The 17,421-nt window shown below is 41.1% G+C and overlaps 1 protein-coding gene across 4 annotated transcripts in view; it reads left to right on the top strand.

Moving 5' to 3' along the window:
- Nucleotides 1-16,715, top strand: part of FAM114A1 (family with sequence similarity 114 member A1) — a 70,186-nt gene extending 53,471 nt beyond the window's left edge. For all 4 annotated transcript variants that reach the window (XM_038533481.1, XM_038533479.1, XM_038533480.1 and 1 more), the window contains 6 exons: nucleotides 873-964; nucleotides 2,668-2,829; nucleotides 4,196-4,335; nucleotides 6,956-7,028; nucleotides 11,289-11,342; nucleotides 13,061-16,715. In XM_038533481.1, coding sequence (XP_038389409.1) covers nucleotides 873-964; nucleotides 2,668-2,829; nucleotides 4,196-4,335; nucleotides 6,956-7,028; nucleotides 11,289-11,342; nucleotides 13,061-13,162 — 623 coding nt within the window. In that variant the 3' untranslated portion in view covers nucleotides 13,163-16,715. The remainder of the gene's footprint in view (nucleotides 1-872; nucleotides 965-2,667; nucleotides 2,830-4,195; nucleotides 4,336-6,955; nucleotides 7,029-11,288; nucleotides 11,343-13,060) is intronic.
- Nucleotides 16,716-17,421: the final 706 nt, after the last annotated feature.

The following is a 17,421-nucleotide window of genomic DNA, read 5'->3' as shown; positions in this document are numbered from 1 at the left end:
AAAGAAGTAAGATTGTAACTTAAAAATCCCTCTTTCCGGCCCACCAATGACATCAACTTATTTTTATTTGATGACATATTATGCATAACATGATATATGGGGTCTGTATGTTATTCTCTATAATTTATCAACAATTTATTTAATAAATACTCATGTTAGTACCCACTATGTTCCAGGCACTGTGTTAGATGCTCTGGATTCAAGAATAAGCAGAAACAAATACCATGTCCATCCTTAGATAGCTCCCATTCTGGAGGGAAGGCTATTAAGAAATATTATAGGACCAACAGGTGTCCTCGGAAACCTTGTTTCTCCAGAGACACAGTGTAGTTACATCAGATAGTGTATGGCCCATGGAGACTGGTTCTGCTTGCCCAGCACTGGGGCTCTGTGGACATAAAAGGGTGCCCTGGGTATTATTAGGGTTGCAGTGCTCAGCATAGCAATCCTCCAGGGTGTAAATACAGTGTGGTCCAGGTCTTCTAGACCCGAGATACAGCATTCATTTGTTCATTCAGTCATTCCTTCAACAAATAGCTGCTGATCACCTATAGCTGTAAATAAGACAGATAAGTCCCCTCCCCATCCTCATGCTGCCTTCAGGCCAGCCTGGGACACCCCAGCTAGAACATCGAGCAACAGGGCTAGGGCAGCCCCTCACACTGCAGCAGCTGCCTGCTTGACTGTCACGCTTGTAAGTGGGCAGCTCCTAAGCTGCCCTCTGCAGCCGGGGTGGGGATGGGGGTTAGGGGGCAGGCCACTGCAGCCCCCACTTCTACTCTGACTGCAGGCCATCAGGTCAGGTCAGCTGCCACATTTTGAAGGATGAAAAATAAATCATGCTTCTTACTTCTGTCATTTTCTATTTCCAGCCTTAGAAGAAAAGGGAGAAGAATTTGCTAGCAGGCTCACAGAACTTCTCTTTGAATTACATGTTGCAGCCACACCTGACAAACTCAATAAGGTCAGCGCTGTCCAAGTCTGAGTTTTTATTTGTTGGTGTTCTTTTTAAAGGTATTGCTTATAAAATTCAAGTGATCCACCCAAAATGGAAAAACCCCAAACCCCAAATGGCACAGGAGGGGAGGAGAGTCTGAGGTCTGTAATTAAGATCCCAGGAGGCAACATAATGAGGTGTGACAGGAGAGAACGTGCAAGACTGTGCCACAAACCAGGCATTTTAGTTGCAGCCCCCTCGTAATTACTCTGTGACCTTGGACAAGTCACTTCTCCTCGAAGTAGGACTGTATATCAGAGCAGTAGGTATCTTCAGCGCAGGGGAAGGAAGAGGGGTGCAGAATCACTGTAAGAGCTTTTTCAGATTCCACCTCCACTCCCTGCCTGGGGTGCCATGTGAGAATACGGCAGAGAGAAGCCCATCGGGCAGGTCAGCCACACGCCCCGTATCCCAGCCCTACCCCTACCCCAATGCTGGTGCCACGTGGTGCCCAAGCACGATCCAGCTGTTGGTCTGGCTGCTTCTAATTGTATGTTCTGCAAGTTAGTATATGGTCTTGCGGTGGAGATTCTTAATAAGGACACTCATTATTAATTACTTAAAACTGTGTATTTTTTTTCCCTATTCTCTCTCTCTTTTTTCCTCCTCCTCTTTAGCAAGCAGTAGGTGACGCAGGCCCTCACTTATCAAGGTGGGTGAGAAAAGGGCAGGATGAGGCAGTGAGGGGGAGACATGAGTAATTTCTTTATCTCAGATAGAGGTCACTGATTCTGACAGGTCAGTGACTTGAACACAGTGGGAAATTGCCTCATTCATCTCTGTGCAGCACCTGCCCCTGCTCCAGGGCGGAGAGAGAGAGAGCGCGAGAGAGTGTGTGTGTGTGTGTGTGTGTGTGTGTGTGTGTGTGGTGCCTCCAACATCCCATGGGCCTGTTGATATAGGTGAGCTCTAAGATGAGAAGAAAGTCTAACATAAGCTCAGATACGACTTGCACTTAAGCAAACAGCTTTAAACTCCAAGGATCAAAGCTGGAGGAGTCTGCCCTTTGTAAATTCAGGGAATAACAGAGAAGCTGCTATGCCTGTTCAAGTTAGCCATAATTTTTTCGGCTACAGGTGTCTCCAGCGGCACTTGTGTGAGATTAAACTAGTCACAGAGCAGCTCCAGGTCTTTCCAACAGCCTCTCTCCTCCCCTGACATGACTGGGGAAGAGCAGAGCCATCCTTCATCTTCCCTGCTTGATACATTATTAGGTTCATGATACATTAAGGGCTTCATGAGACATATCAAATGAGGAAATTTGCTTTAGCAATGACCCTGGCTAAATCTCTAACCCATATATATAAAAAAAGTACTGTTATTCTTTTATAGTTGGTCATGAAAAGTGAAAAATATACTATTGCTCTTTCAAGGTGACAGTCATTTTTTATGCCTATCTGTGTAGCATTTTACAGTGCTCCTTAAACAGGTCCTGCAAGGTTCTCTCCATACTTCCTTTCTTTTCTGTCCCCCTTCCTTACTTTAGATTCACCAGAAGGCACCAACATGGTGTTTTTAAGGAGCCTAGGGAAATGCCCCATCGCTTTTTGAATGTACAGAGAACCACTGTGGAAGGTGTAGGGCAACTGGATTCTAGTCTGGGAATTGGAATTTCTTAGTCTCCAAATTTGCATAACAAATGAGTTGCTTTGGTTGGGGGTGCTTCACAGGCCATGAAGAAGGCTCATGACTGGGTGGAAGAAAATCAAGCTACAGTGTCAGTAGATATGATGGAAGAGTCGGAGGAGAACACTAAAGAGGAAGAAAAGGAAGAGAGACCAGAAAATCCCAAAGAAGATAAAAAAGAAGAAACGAAAACTAAGACAGTTGAGGTAAATTTATTGGAGATTAGCCACCTAAAGAGCACTAATATGTTTTTTAAAGATTTTATTTATTTATTCCCGAGAGACACAGAGAGAGGCAGAGACACAGGCAGAGGGAGAAGCAGGCTCCCTATGGGGAGCCCGACGTGGGTCTTGATCCCAGGACCCCGGGATCATGACCAGAGCCAAAGGTAGACGCTCAACCACTGAGCCACCAAGGTGCCCCTAAAGAGCGGTAATATTACTTTAGTTTTGTTAGCTGAATTTCAAGTGAGCAGAAACCATTTCATTTTCGTTTGTACCCTGTTTCAAACAGTATAGAAATATGAGGATTAACGTGATAAACACTAAAATTTCTCAGTGCCAAGACAATTCGGGACTTAGCATAGATATTGTAGTTTTTCTCCAGAGCTTCACGATGATAATTGAAAGGAAAAAAAAAAAGATCTTTAAGAACATAGTTGATTTATCATTAGGATAAAATTCCATCTGATATGCAAATGTGTAACTATAAAATGTCTTTATGCCCCATAAACTAATGAGGTAATTGAAGCTTTTTTCCAAAAAATTTCACGGCCGTAGTTTTTAATCTGTAATTTAATAAATTTATGTGTGCATAATTTATAGCCTGCCTGTGTTCACAAATGAGTTTGCAATAACTTCATCTCTACATTGAATTTCCATTTTAGAGAAAGTAACTTTTTATTTTTTTTCTTTAAGATTTTATTTATGTATTTGTGAGAGAGAGTGAGTGGAGGGAGAGGGATAGAGAATCTGAAGGAGACCCTGCGCTGAGCGTAGAGCCCAATGAGGGGTTCAGTCCCACAACTGTGAGATCATGACCTGAGCCAAAACTAGGAGTCAGATGCTAAACCGACTGAGCCACCCGGTGCCCCATGAAAGTAACTTTTTAAATCCTGTCACTTTAAAGACAAATGGCCATTGAGGTTTATTTATTCGGTTGCCCTTCTGAGCACCTCCCTGTAGTGTGTGCAGAACTGCTCTGAGAAGTAGGGACACAGCTGTAAGGCTTGCATGTCACCTGGGACCTGGAAGCACTGGCATTTGATGGCAGCATTTTTACTTAGAAGAGTCTCAGATACACTCAGTTAATCTTTGGGTAAACTTTTCAGGACATTTTTTTCAAGAATTACATCTTTTTTTTTTTTTTGACATTATAGGGTTGTTGTTGTTGTTGTTGTTGTTGTTAAGTAAACTCTATCCCCAATGTGGAACTTGAACTCACAACTCAGAGGTCAAGAGTCACATGCTCTACCGACCGAACCAGCCAGGTGCCTTGCGTCACAGGTTTTTTTCTTTTAAAAAAAGCTTCTGCTCGGTGAATAATTGTCTTACTTGCATTTATCTATTTCAGGAAGTATATATGCTATCCATCGAAAGTCTGGCAGAAGTAACAGCACGCTGTATCGAGCAGCTTCATAAAGTAGCAGAATTGATTCTTCACGGACAAGAAGAGGAAAAACCAGCGCAGGACCAAGCAAGAGTGCTGATAAAGTAAATGTTACTTTTAATTCTTATTTTTCCAGTTTTATGTACACAAGCCATTCAAATGCACACACACACACAAGCACACCCATGCACCCACACACCTGGGGCTACTAAAGATTTAAATTACAAGTTCTGAATTTGCATAATGTTGTTCTGTGGTCATCTTAGGAAATAGAGTCTCTTAGGAGTCATAAGATTCTTAGCTGAATCATGTTAGCAAGAATAATAATAATTAACTAGGATTTATGAAGAGATTTAAGGAAAGACACACTACATCATTTCAAAGGTAAGTGTTTATTTTCGTAGATCGAAGTCTTAGAAGCACGGACCTTTAAGGGAAATCGCATTTTTAACGTACTACAAGAATAGAGAAAGAACACCTGGATGCGACTTATACCGCTTTGCGTATTCTGAATTCTGGCAGTGATGGTTGTTGATGTAAGCCAGTTCCCTGTGGATTGCATGTGTGTGCATATGTGCTGTCATATGTTATATTCTTCAACAAATAGTAGCCATTATTATTAGTTTATCTAGTGAAATAGTCATGTGTATCAGTGTAACCTTATATACATGAAAATAGTTGGTATGAAGCATATATTAAAATAGTTGGTATGGAGCTGAAAAACAAGCTGTTAACTTTACGCGCATGACTGTATGCCGTGGTATAGAAAATTAGCACAGATCCAAGTACCTTCTCGTTACTACACAGACACAGAAGTCAAAATAGAGCCTCCTAAAAATATATGAGTACAGGCACACACATCTCAATACACCCATTTGCTTTGCTAGCTAACTAGTCTTTGCTTATTACTGCATTTGGCCTTGTAGATTGGGGAGCAAATGTTTAGTCAAAGAACCTTCCAAAAAGTCAATGTTAGCATCTTTGTCCTACTGGTAGCACTTCTCCTCACTTGTAAGGATGTCTTACAAGTCTAGATTTCCCTATGTGAAGATGAAAGATATTTTTTTAAAGATTTTATGTATTCATGAGAGACAAAGAGTGAAGCAGAGACACAGACAGAGAGAGAAGCAGGCTCCCTGCAGGGAGCCTGGTGTGAGACTAGATCCCAGGACCCCAGGATCACGACCTGAGCCAAAGGCAGGTGCTCAATCGCTGAGCCACCCAGGCATCCCCAAAATGAAAGGTATTATAAAAACCGTACAATCCTGCACTTAATGGACTTAGGAAGAATATGTACTTACTTCAGTGTGTAAAAGGAAGAAGAAAAGGAAAAGAAGGAAAAGTTTAAAGTATTGAGGAAAACACCTAAGTGCTCTTTTATGTATGTGGCACTTGTTTGTAAAGGGAGAATGTTAAGAAGTCTCTAAGCATGTATATAGCAGGACCTTACTCTTAGCACCTCTGATTTCCAGTCCAGATTGTCTCAACCTTACCAAGTTGCCACGAGCAAAAGGTAACAAGACCTCACATTTGTCTGTATAATAAGTGCCTTTCCACCCACCTGCCCAAGGACATAGACAAAAATGGCTCTGGGCTATCCCTGGACCTTACTCCTGACTCTTTCTACAGCTAAGTTTTAGGTGCATGATTGGATGGATGGATGGAATGGTGGACAGATAGAACTCAATAAATCTAAATACATAACTTAGAACCCGTATTTATCAAAAGAAAGCTTACTTCTACTGATTTTACTAGATCTTTTTCTTGATTAGGAGTTACTGTTTTTCTAGTAGCATTTTAACCACTATTCATAAAAGTCATATATACTAACTATAAAAGAAAACAATACATTGTTACATTAACTGGGTTGTTTTTGGTTTTTGTCATCACCTATGATGTCATAACAGACACTGCTTTGTTAAATATTTGTACCGGTCTTGCATTCTTTTCTTGGGGTAAAGTCCTACAAGTCAAATGGCTAGAATAAACTTGAAGTTTTGATTTAAGTCTTCAAACAGATTTTACAGGATCTTTATTACGAGGCATCTAATAAAAACATAATCAAGAAATCAAGAGACATCTGAGTTTAAATCCCAGCTCTGTCCCAGGGTGTCCTAAGCAAGTTACTTAACCTTCTTAAGGTGCCTGGATGGTTCAGTCAGTAAACATGTGGCTCTATCTCATGGTCATGAGTTCAAGCCCCATGTTGGGTGTGGGGCCTACTTAAAAAAAAAAAAAAGTTACATAACTTTCTTAAATGCCAGTTTTATCATCTATAAAATGGAGATATTAATGTAATCCATAAAGTCACTATGAGGATTATATATGATTGTGCATATAAAAGTACTTAACATAGTACCCCAGTGAATGCTCCTTATTATTTCAAAATGACCAAAAGCTAGAGAAAAGCTACTTGGCAAGAGGCTTATACCTCTAAATGTATGGAGCTCAAGGCTCAAATTTTCCTGCATACACTTTTGATTCTAAAAGGAAGTAGGGTGAATTAGGTGATTATTCGTTAATTATACATGCCGAGAAAACGAGGATTCAATTCAACTGTGATTGTGAATCTTGGAAGATTGTTGAGGAACACATTTCTACAGAGCATCCTAAAACTTGTGTGTGTTCTTTTAAATGGAATATGGTATCAATATCAGTAATTGTCTTGATGGTTCAATTATTTGATCTGATGGAAAATTCCCAACCCCTTTTTTTTCCTTTCAGATTAACTACTGCGATGTGTAAAGAAGTGGCCTCCTTATCAAAGAAGTTTATGAATTCTTTAACCACTGTTGGGGTAAGTTTATAATACTGATTCTTTTATGGAAGATGGGTCTGTGAGGAACTGTGAGGAGCAGGGCAGGATGCAATGCCTTCTTTGATGGCTCCATAAACAGAAGCTGTGCCATGATGTCCACTAAAAGCAGGCCAGGAGCTTTGTGTCAGGATGGACAGCCGAGGGTTCTAGTTCTGACACTGCCATCTCTGACTTACAAGATATTAGGTGGGTTTTGGAACATTTCTGGGCCTCATTTTATTTGTTTAAAAAGAAGTAAAGGATACCTGGGTGGCTCAGCCAGTTAAGCGTCTGCCTTCAGGGCAGGTGGTGATCCCAGGGTCCTGGGATTGAGCCCTGCCCTCTGGCTCCCTGCTCTGCTCAGCAGAGGAATCTGCTTCTCCCTCTCCCCTCAGCTCTTTACCCCTTTTCTCCCCCACAAAAATAAATAAATAAAATCTTTTACAAAATATTGAATAAGTGATTTTAAAAAGTCAAATAGAAGTTCCTTTCGTTACTTAATATCTGTGATACATAATTCAAGAATCCCTATTAAAATAATTTTGAATATTCACATTCACTATTGCCCTCAGAGCCTGTCCTGTGGGCTCCCCGAGGTGAGAGGTTTCTTTCCTTGATTATTACACTTCAGCTTTAACGAAAAGAAAAAAATTTACCAATTAGCGTAAGCGGCTCTCTTCTCAAGGGAACAACTTTGAAAGGTTTCGCGTTGGTTTGGAGGTGTGACTTCTGATTATTATTTTCTTCAGAAACCAGTCACAGTTTCTTCAGAAAGTCCCCTTTAGTGGGATCGGGAAGACAAGTGGAAAATATTCCTTTTTAACCTTTCTACTTTTTCTTTTAAGGCCCTCAATGCAAGGGCAGGTAGAGATGATCCTTGCCATGAGGAACAGCAGGTTTTATTTCCTGTTTGAGTTCTGGCCTTTGGGGGTTGCGAATGTGTTAGTTTGCTGGGGCTGCCATGACAGGTCTCATGAACTGGCAGCAGAAACAGAAACTTCTAGAGGCTGGAAGTCTGAAGTCAGGGCATGGGCAGGCCAACACTCTCCCAAGGAGCCTCTAGAGGAGGATCATTTCTCGCCTCTTCTGGCCACTGGAGCTCCAGGCATTCTTTGGCTCGTGGCAGCCTAACTGTAATCTCTTTATCTGTCTTCACATCATCCTCCCTCTAGGCCTATGTGTGTCCATATTTCTCTTCTGAGGACACCATTTGTATTGGATTCAGGTCTGACCAGTGTGACCTCATCTTATAATCACATGTGCAATGACTGACCCTATCTCCAAGTAAGGTCACATTCTGGTGTCATGGAGGTGAGAACTGCAGTGTATCTCTCTGGGATGACACCATTCAGCCCATAATCTATGGAGAAATCTATGTAATCTATGCAGAAAAGGGACTTTACTAAAGGCAGTGGAGGAATGGGAGAAGCTGTGGGACCCAGCACCAGAATACATATACCCTCTCTCGCCAAAGTGTTACCGTTAATGTGACTCAGTTGTAGCAGTTCCCGGACCCCATGTCTTTCCATTCAGATTCTGGGTTCCTGGGTGAGAAGGTTGAAAGGCTCATCAGTGTGGGTCACCTGTAGTGACTTGGGGACAGGATCATATCATACAGACCTACCTGACTGTGAGGCTGCACTTCCCCCGCCCCCACTCGCTAAGGGCAGTTCTCAAAAGAAGTGGAAATGATTGCAGACCTGCCTGTCAGCAGATAAGCGACTCAATTAATTAGGGATGAACTACATACCACTTACTCATTCTGTTGTCAAGGAATCTAGTTTGCTTCTCCTATTTTGTAAAGCATGAGCTTTCATACTTGTATAATTTGGGGGCTTCAGCAATAAGAGCTTCACTATATGTAGGCAGAGTGAAGGGGGAGATAGAAGTTCATTGATATGATAGGCTTGATAAAATACATTTATGTGCTCAGTGTTGTCTGGGTAACCCACCCCTGTGGACTTTGGTGTAACTGCCAGGTTTACAGAGAGGTGTGAGATTTTAATCAGGATGAGACAGCCTCAGCCACCCAGCTGCCCAAGGCTCTCTGGACCCTCTTCTCATTCTTTCCCCAGTTCACTAGGTGGGAAACTGAGACCTAGAGGGGCGACCGACTCCCCCAGGCCTCTCCATTGATCTCTCACCTCCCAGGCAGCTGCCCAGAAGACAGATGGCCAACTTTTTGTTTCTCTACGGCTATCTAGTGATGAGGATGTGTGTGTGTCATATGTTATATATGATTCATGTTGAACATTCATTTATTTATATTCATGGGTAATATTCACAGTATTGCTTCCCATTTCTTTTGACATATTGTCTTCTGGCGCAGTGCTTCTCAAATCTCAATGTGAAGGCACATCTCCTGGAGACCTTGTTAAAGGCAGGTTCTGAGTCTGTAGGCTGGAGATGAGGACTGAGATTCTGTATATCTAATAAGCTCCCAGATGAGAACAATGTTCCTGATCCACGGTGTACATTCTGAGTAGCAAGGTTCTAGCAATTGGGTGTACACTTGGACTTACACTTGCGTACACACATATATATTGTGTGCAAATGTTTGTGTACACAAAATCCAAAAGACACAAGTTACCACGTTGGAGAAAAAAAGAGCTAAAGCTGAACAGAGTTTACTGAAATGCCGTCCCATCACAGCAATACCCCTGATCCTGTGCTAGGATGAATCATTTATGTTGAGTTGCTGTTCTCTAAAACAGCCATTATTCATAACTTGAAGTTAATGAGTGCATATTACTCTCCAGACTCCATTTAAATTGCTTGCACATCTCATTGATTCTGAAAACCAATGTCATTTTATTGCCCTCATATTGATTATATTTTAGAGGTTTTTTGATAATCAAATAAACATGAAAGCAAATACCATAATGGATTTTCTGGTTAGTTACTAAAATGACTGGGTTTTTAAAGAGTTTTTCCCCAAGACTCCATTATGGTTTCCCTCATAAGACATTACTCTGCCCTCAGTAGAGTGGTGTCATTGAAAGTGTGCCGCTCGGGAAAGATGTATTTCATCTATATACTTCTGTTTACCATAAAGTCTTCTGGGTACAGTAAAGAAAACCAGCCCATTAAACTTGCCCTCTCTCTTTCCAGTCCCTTTAATTATTTATTGTCTAAGAGTAAAGTGAACACTTGGAGAAGAGTGTTGATTGATAGACTAGTAGTGGAAATAATAATAATGATACTAACACTAACTCTCACTTTTTGAAGACCTACTTAATATCAGGCTCTGTATTTCTGTGCTTTACGTATATTCATGTGTTACAAACTGGAATCTGCAGATCTGACTATAAGTTCTATTTAAGAATGTGTTGATTTGGGGACACCTGGTTGATTCATTTGGTTAGGCATCAGACTCTTGATTTCGGCTCAGGTCATGATCTCAGGGTCCTGGGATTAAGCCCTACACTGGCTCTGCACTCAGCAGGGAGTCAGTTTGAGGATTTTCTTTCTCCCACTCCCTCTGCCCCTCCCTGCCCCTGGCATGCAAGAGAAAGCACATGCTTCTCTCCCTCTGTCTCTAAAATAAATAATTAAATCTTTAAAAAAGAATTTAAAAAGGTCTTTAAAAAAAAGACTGTGTTATTTCTGCTGCTAATCTAGAAGACATGCCCTATAACCAAGTACCTATATTTGCATTTAAAACAAGAAAGAAAATAAGGCTACTGACCAGGGCTGGGTCTAACTAGGGTGGGCAAGTAAGGGACTTAACTCACCCACAAAATTTAAGAGTTTACGCTGCTCCCAGGCTCCCCAAAAAGACAAAGAAACATCAGTCATCTAGATAGATATTTTAATGTAAAAATTTTAAAAATGAAAATGAACGCAAAAAGATCATGATGAACAAAACATCAACATTTCAAGTAGAGACAGGACTCAATCCTGTACTTGTACAACTCAGCCTCACACTCCCCCGCCCCCATAATCCCAGACATGCTACAAGCTGTCAATAGTTAAAAACGTCTGTGTTTAAATGTCTAGCTGTGTGACCTTAAACAAGTTACTCCACCTTCCTGATTCCTAGTTTCTCATCTTTAAATTAAGGTTATCATGGTACCTACCTACCAGGATTGCTGTCAAAATTAAATAAGACTATATAGAAGAAGCACCAAATGTGAAACCTGGTCTATAATAAGCACTCCACTCCTCTCCCTCCTCTTTCAAAGCCAGCATGACATTTTATGTGACAAGCCTTATAGTATGAGCACCTAATCAGTCAATCTCATCCTTTTGATTCCACAGAGCAACAAGAAGGCTGAGGTCCTTAACCCCATGATCAACAGTGTATTGTTAGAGGTAAGTAGCCCCCAAGGGAGAAAGTGCTTCTGAATCAAAGCAAATCTTAGAGCTACTTTTTTTTTTTTTTTTGTATCTTTCCCAGGCAGCAAGTGTTGTTGCAATTCTAAATCTTATCATCAACAGTGTTTTTTGAGTACAGTTGTATAGCCCAACCAGCTGTAAACCCTTGCGTGAAGCAACAATACCTAATTTTCAAGAATCCCTGATTATAAAGAGAAATGCTAAGCTTGCACGTTATTTCTGTTGCTGTTTCCTCCGGCAGAAGCACATTTCTGCTGCCAAGTTTGACACCAGATTTAACACTGTGATTATTGGCTGCAATGAGGGATTCTTGCTCCGTGGTGATTTTTGTAAAAATGGGTGCTTCTCTCCATTCCCGATAACCTTTGGTTCTGCTGGGTCTAAGTTTAGGACTAGCAATGGTGACAAGCTGTCTGTTTAGCCTCGGCCAGGTCAATGACCAGAGGCTCTGTCCTCAGAGACCACTCACTCTCTGGCCTGCTAGCTCACCAGGACTCTGTAACACTGCTTGAAGCCTCCCCCTGTTGCTGTGATTTTGCCAGAAGCAGGGCCATAAGAGAGAAGAAAATAAGCCTGAGAGGCTTCATTCTTGCTGTGTTCTATCTGTGGCCAGTGGAGGAAAACTTTCCATGGGGGGCCTAACTATAAGGAACTGGCACATCTGTAGCCCCGGGGCATGCAGCTGAAGCCACAGGTTAAGTTTTGAACATGGGCAACACATCCACCGTAGTTTTTTGCTGTCTAAAGTAGCTGCTGAGTGCAGGGTTTGGAAATTTTACCAAATTCATTCATATATATATGTTTGTGGGAAATTTGCCTTGCTGTTACGGAAAACTATGAAGGTACGAAAGTAACACAGTGTTGGCATCAAGGGTTACTGTTTAGGACACAGCCGCACGGTGGGATGAAGTCACCTGGAAGGGGTGAGGAGCAGTAGGGGTAAGGTCTGGAGGCCACAGCTACAAAGAAAGCCAGGTAGTCAGGACAGAACGTGGAATAAGAAAATGTCTCCCTGGCCACCCAGGAGGCATCAGCAGATTAATTTACTATGTCAGTCATGAAGAATATGAGGTCAAATGTTTATTCATTTCCCCAGGATGGGGGGGTTCTTATGATTTAGTGACCTGAACATCAAATGGCCTCTCTGCCCACTGTTCTCTCTGCCCGAGAACACAAATGGCAACATCAAATATCCAAACCAAGTAGAGGGTAGCAACACGTGTGCACAGGAGGATGACAGCACCCAAGGATTTGCCACGGATAACTGCACAATGAATGATACCTCCAGTTACCTTTATGTGGCGCATTCTTGTTTACTCATCTCTAGGCTGGGACACACTAGAGTTGCCTTCACCCTGGGCTTGCATGTTATTTCAGGACAGTGGGTTTGGTCTGGGAGAAGGATGGGGAAGACCAGACCTATTGGGTCATGAAAATACGCCTATCGATGTGGCCCCTGTGTCTATGGGAAGGACTTGCCTCGTGTTGAGTGCATTCTTCCCCTCGTTAATATAGATAATTAAGAGCTAAGTACAATCAGTCCATCCAAAGGAGCGGGTTTACATTTGGTTTAAGCACCAGCATTAAGGGCGAGATGTTGTGAAGTTTGAAGAGAGGGGCCGTTATCAAATTGGAAGAACTGTCAAGACTGACCTGTGAAACAACCCTTCAACCACCTTTCTCCCTCTCCCCAGGGCTGCAACAGCACCACGTACATACAGGACGCCTTCCAGCTGCTGCTGCCTGTCCTGCAGGTGTCACACATCCAGACCAGTTGTTCAGAAGCACAGCCGTAACCTGGCCTAGACTCCGTCTAGTTAAAAAAGCAGGCAGGTCACAGTGCTTTGATACATACCATTTCAGGGGATGTTTTCGACACCTCTGGCCCCACACGCCCCATTGAGGACTCTACACGCAATTTTTGCACGGACAGTATGAAGAATGCAATAGAGGGAATATCATTTCTCTTAATGTATATGGCGGTTTTCACAAATAATTGTGTTTTCTTTATATTAATTTAAATGTACATGGCTTTATCTTAATAATTTCCTTTGATTTGGAGTTCGGTCGCCAGTATTCATTTCCATTTTCCTGGTCAAGCATGCTATGTTTTGAAATTCGTGAGCAGATCTTAGACTTTTTTTTTAATCCTTTAAATACCCGCCTCTCAATTTCCCATTCTGATAGTATTATTTTAAATCAATTATACTGAACCTAGTTTTGTCACATAAATATCATAGGCAAAGATAACACTACTTATAGATATTACCTATTATGGTAAAAGAAAAACAGTAAGTATCTCTTTATAGTAACTCATTCTGAAAACAAGCTTTCTTTGAGCTCCTACTGTGTGCTCATAATAGAGGATCATGATCTCAACCCAGTAGAGACAAACACTGTAAGTATCTCTACACCGAACCTGGGGCTCAGACTTACAACTCTGAGATCAAGAGTTGCATGCTCTACAGACTGAGCCAGCCAGGGACCTCTAGATAGATGCTCTAAAAGAGGGTTTTTAATAATTCTTAAAATGCTTAAAAATACTAATGTATATTCTAAACCTTAAAAAAATTTGAAGAACAAAGTAAACTAGTGGTTTTTTTTTTTAATGTTCTTTCAGCGTATTATTGAATTTTTCCACATTGCCTTGACTTTTTGATCCCAAACTTTAGATTTGGGGTGAAAATATATCTGAAAAAAGGGGTACTAAAGAGTATTCCATTTAAACTTGACTTTTTATGAGCATAAGTGCATGATAGCATAATTACAAAGCTTGGAAATATCCAAATAGAAAATTAAAGAGATTTCAACACAGGAGACCCTTAGACTGCATTTTTTAAATCTGAGGCAAGATATTCTATAAATACACAGATCACACTCACCAATGGTAAATACCATCATTGTTTCTAAAGGGCAGAAAATACCAATGCATGGACTGACTGACTGGTGTATTGATCCATGAAAGGCTGCCCAGAAGACCCTGCAGCCAGGGGAGGCATTGACTGTCAGTGGCCACTTCTCCTGAGCTCCCTAAGTTCATTGCCAGTGGGGGTTCATATACTCCTCCTATTTCAGAGCCCCATCAGCAACCCTACAGGAATCAATCATCACAAGATGTTTTGCTCCATGGCTCTCTCCAAGGCAGAGGAAGCTTGTACTCTTAGAAGGGTAAAAATCCTTCATTCACATTTGCTTTAATTCTCCTGATGGAGTGGACAGCCTTTTTCCCATATAGGCAAGGTGGGACTATTTTAATATTTTCCTGTGTCTTATTAGCATTTTATTTGTCTGCATTTGTTTGTGTATCTCCTGAACCAGCCAAATAGAAAACATAAAAACAATTATTTACAATTTGGAAAAGAATTCTCTGAGGAATCAATTAAAGATTCTTTCTTCCCCCCTCTTGCTTCCTGATTGCCTGAAATGTTTCTGATAGTAAGTCGAGAGAACAATTAACTAATGAAAATGTTGATTTTACCTCTGTAAATTTTGGACGTAACGTGTATAGAGCAGACGAAAGAACTTACTTAGATTTACAGTTTCTTCACATGAGATTTTTTAGCATCAGACGAATTTATAGATGTTAACTGGAAATGTAATAGGACCAAGTAGTTTCAAAGGAGCTAGAATCCCAAAAATAGACTTTAAGCCCAACTGCACCCATTTAGTTTATAGCAACATTTTAAATCACAAAATGAAACAGTAATCTGCAGAATAAAAGAGATAATTATCCTTTAAAAACGTAGTTGACATTATTTACATTGCACTTACATATCTTTCAATGATAGAATATCAAAGGTTGCCAGGTAGAAACATAGGCTGAGAGCTGATTCCAGGGGCCTTCCTCAATGGTCTATGAATTACATTATTTAAGAGAGAATAATCACTTAAAATATATCCACCCTCCAGGACTGCTCTTTCAAGAATGCTGTTTCTCATCATCACTTTTAAATAATTGCTTCTTTGCTTTGCTTTAAAACCTAGCAAAGTGCGGGATCCAGGTCTGGGCAAACGTCAATCAGTTTCTGAATGAATGATTTAGCAGGCTTACTTGGGATGTTTTGTATCCCTTCAATAATCCTTTACATAAATTGGGTTCATTTCACTCTATGCAATTACCCTGAACAAATGTACCAGTTTTTTCTCTTACATCAAGTGCAAAATAAGTTCTAGTCTAAATAATGAATGTAGTCCTATGCCTGTGCCTTATTAAATATAAAAACATCAAAAGCATATTTCCAATTCAAAGCAAAATGCATCCAAGAAAAATTGCTTTGGGGTATTGATACATACAGCTCTAAAGGGTAAAATTGAGTCCCAAATCTTAAAGCAGAGGCCTAGGCTTAAATATTCTATCCCACCGAGAACAGAATTCCATCTTCTCTCTGGGTCTCACACTGGGCTGCACATCAAGCTCATGATTAAATGAATAGTGGGATGAGCTGAGGTGGTGGCAGGAGTGGGGGTGGGGGTGCAGGATGCAGGAGCCTCAGCAACACCAGCTAAGGAGCCATGGACCTCTGGCAGCAGGGCTCCAAGGGGCTGGAGAAGCGCTGGCCTCGGGTGGGCTAAAGGAAAGTGCTAACTATAGGGTGGAAGTCTGAACACAGAAATGAGAGCATTTCCTGTGCTTTGTAGAAATCAGCTGACCCAGGAGCTCACCTGTCTGGAAAGTCACCTTCTGCGTAGACTGGCCATGCTGCACTTAAATCAGAAATGAAAGCAGGCAGATTTCAATCAAAGCCATCCCAGAGGTCTAGGAATAATGGCTTAGAGAAGTAATTTAGCAAAAAAGTAAAATAAACAGATTTCTCTCCTTAAAAAATATACATATATAGAGAGAAAGATGATAGATAGACAGACAGATGATAAAGTATATGCTGAACAGATGGTGAGGATCATAATACATGTTTTCAATCCATGTTTCATTTTATAAGAGCAGTTATTCTTCTGCATCAAGCTAATTTTTGTAATGTAAAAATTGCCCTTTGATCTTCCTCTGAAGCATGCCCCACATTCTGAAAACTCAGATCCAGGCTTCAACTCGGTTTCTTAAATTATTGTGTTTGTGAAGACACATCAGAAGAGATCATACCGAAAATCCGTTTTAGAGCTGCAGCTTTTCCTTGTTTTTACAGTTGATTAGAATTCAAAAAGCTAGAGGAGTGGGTTCAGACCAGCCACCCTTCTTTCACATTAAAGAAGAAAAAATCATGTGGCTCACCATGTGTTTTATTTTTCTAGATCTCTTATGACTTATTCGGGTTGGTTCTCATTTTCTGTATGTTCACCCATAATAGATGCTCTGCTGCAATATCCACTATTAAACAAATGTGAGGAAAGATGTCATTCTGTTGTTTTGTTTTGTTTTGCTTAGATCTGAAGGTAACCTGAGTTATCCTGCCCTTTGAGCATCTTACCATTAGCGATGATTAAGCTATTACAACCCAATGGTAAGAAATGTATTGGTGGTGGTCCTGATATTTCTGGCATCTGGGTTCATTCATCATCGACTGGGCATAGAAGATGATTACAGTTAGAATTTTGTGTTGGGATTGAAGCCACATTTACCTTTGTGTGGATCAGAGAATATTTTCCTCTGCATGAGCTGTCAACCAGAAAGCAATGGGATTATGTCTGCCTGTGGTCACTGCTGACTCACTTGACAGGCCTGTCTCTCCTATTGGTCTCAGGGGACTTCTATACTTCAAAAGAATAATATGTACATTTTTATATGCCTTTCCTGACTACAGAATTTAGGGTGCTTCAGAGATGATCTATCTCCCTGCCCTGGGTTTCACCACTGGGCTTCTAGAGCTGTCATTTGGAGCAAAAAGCCCGCGTTGAAGCCAAGGCCAGATGGATGGAACCTTGGCAAAAAGCAAAGCTAAGCCTCTGCCTTTGAGCCTCTGCCATCTTTATCCTTTTTCTCTCTCAGGATTTTTTTCTTTTTTTTGACAATAAGTGCCTCCTTCCCGGGATCAGCTTGTACAGTCCTGCTTCTGTGTTCCGCATCACTCCTTCCCCTTTCTTTAAGATTATATGACCCTTTCCC

Source organism: Canis lupus, chromosome 3 (assembly GCF_011100685.1).
Source record: "Canis lupus familiaris isolate Mischka breed German Shepherd chromosome 3, alternate assembly UU_Cfam_GSD_1.0, whole genome shotgun sequence".
Lineage (NCBI taxonomy): Eukaryota > Metazoa > Chordata > Mammalia > Carnivora > Canidae > Canis > Canis lupus.
The sequence above is the reverse complement of the archived record's forward strand: the minus strand, read 5'-3'. Positions and strand labels throughout refer to the sequence as shown.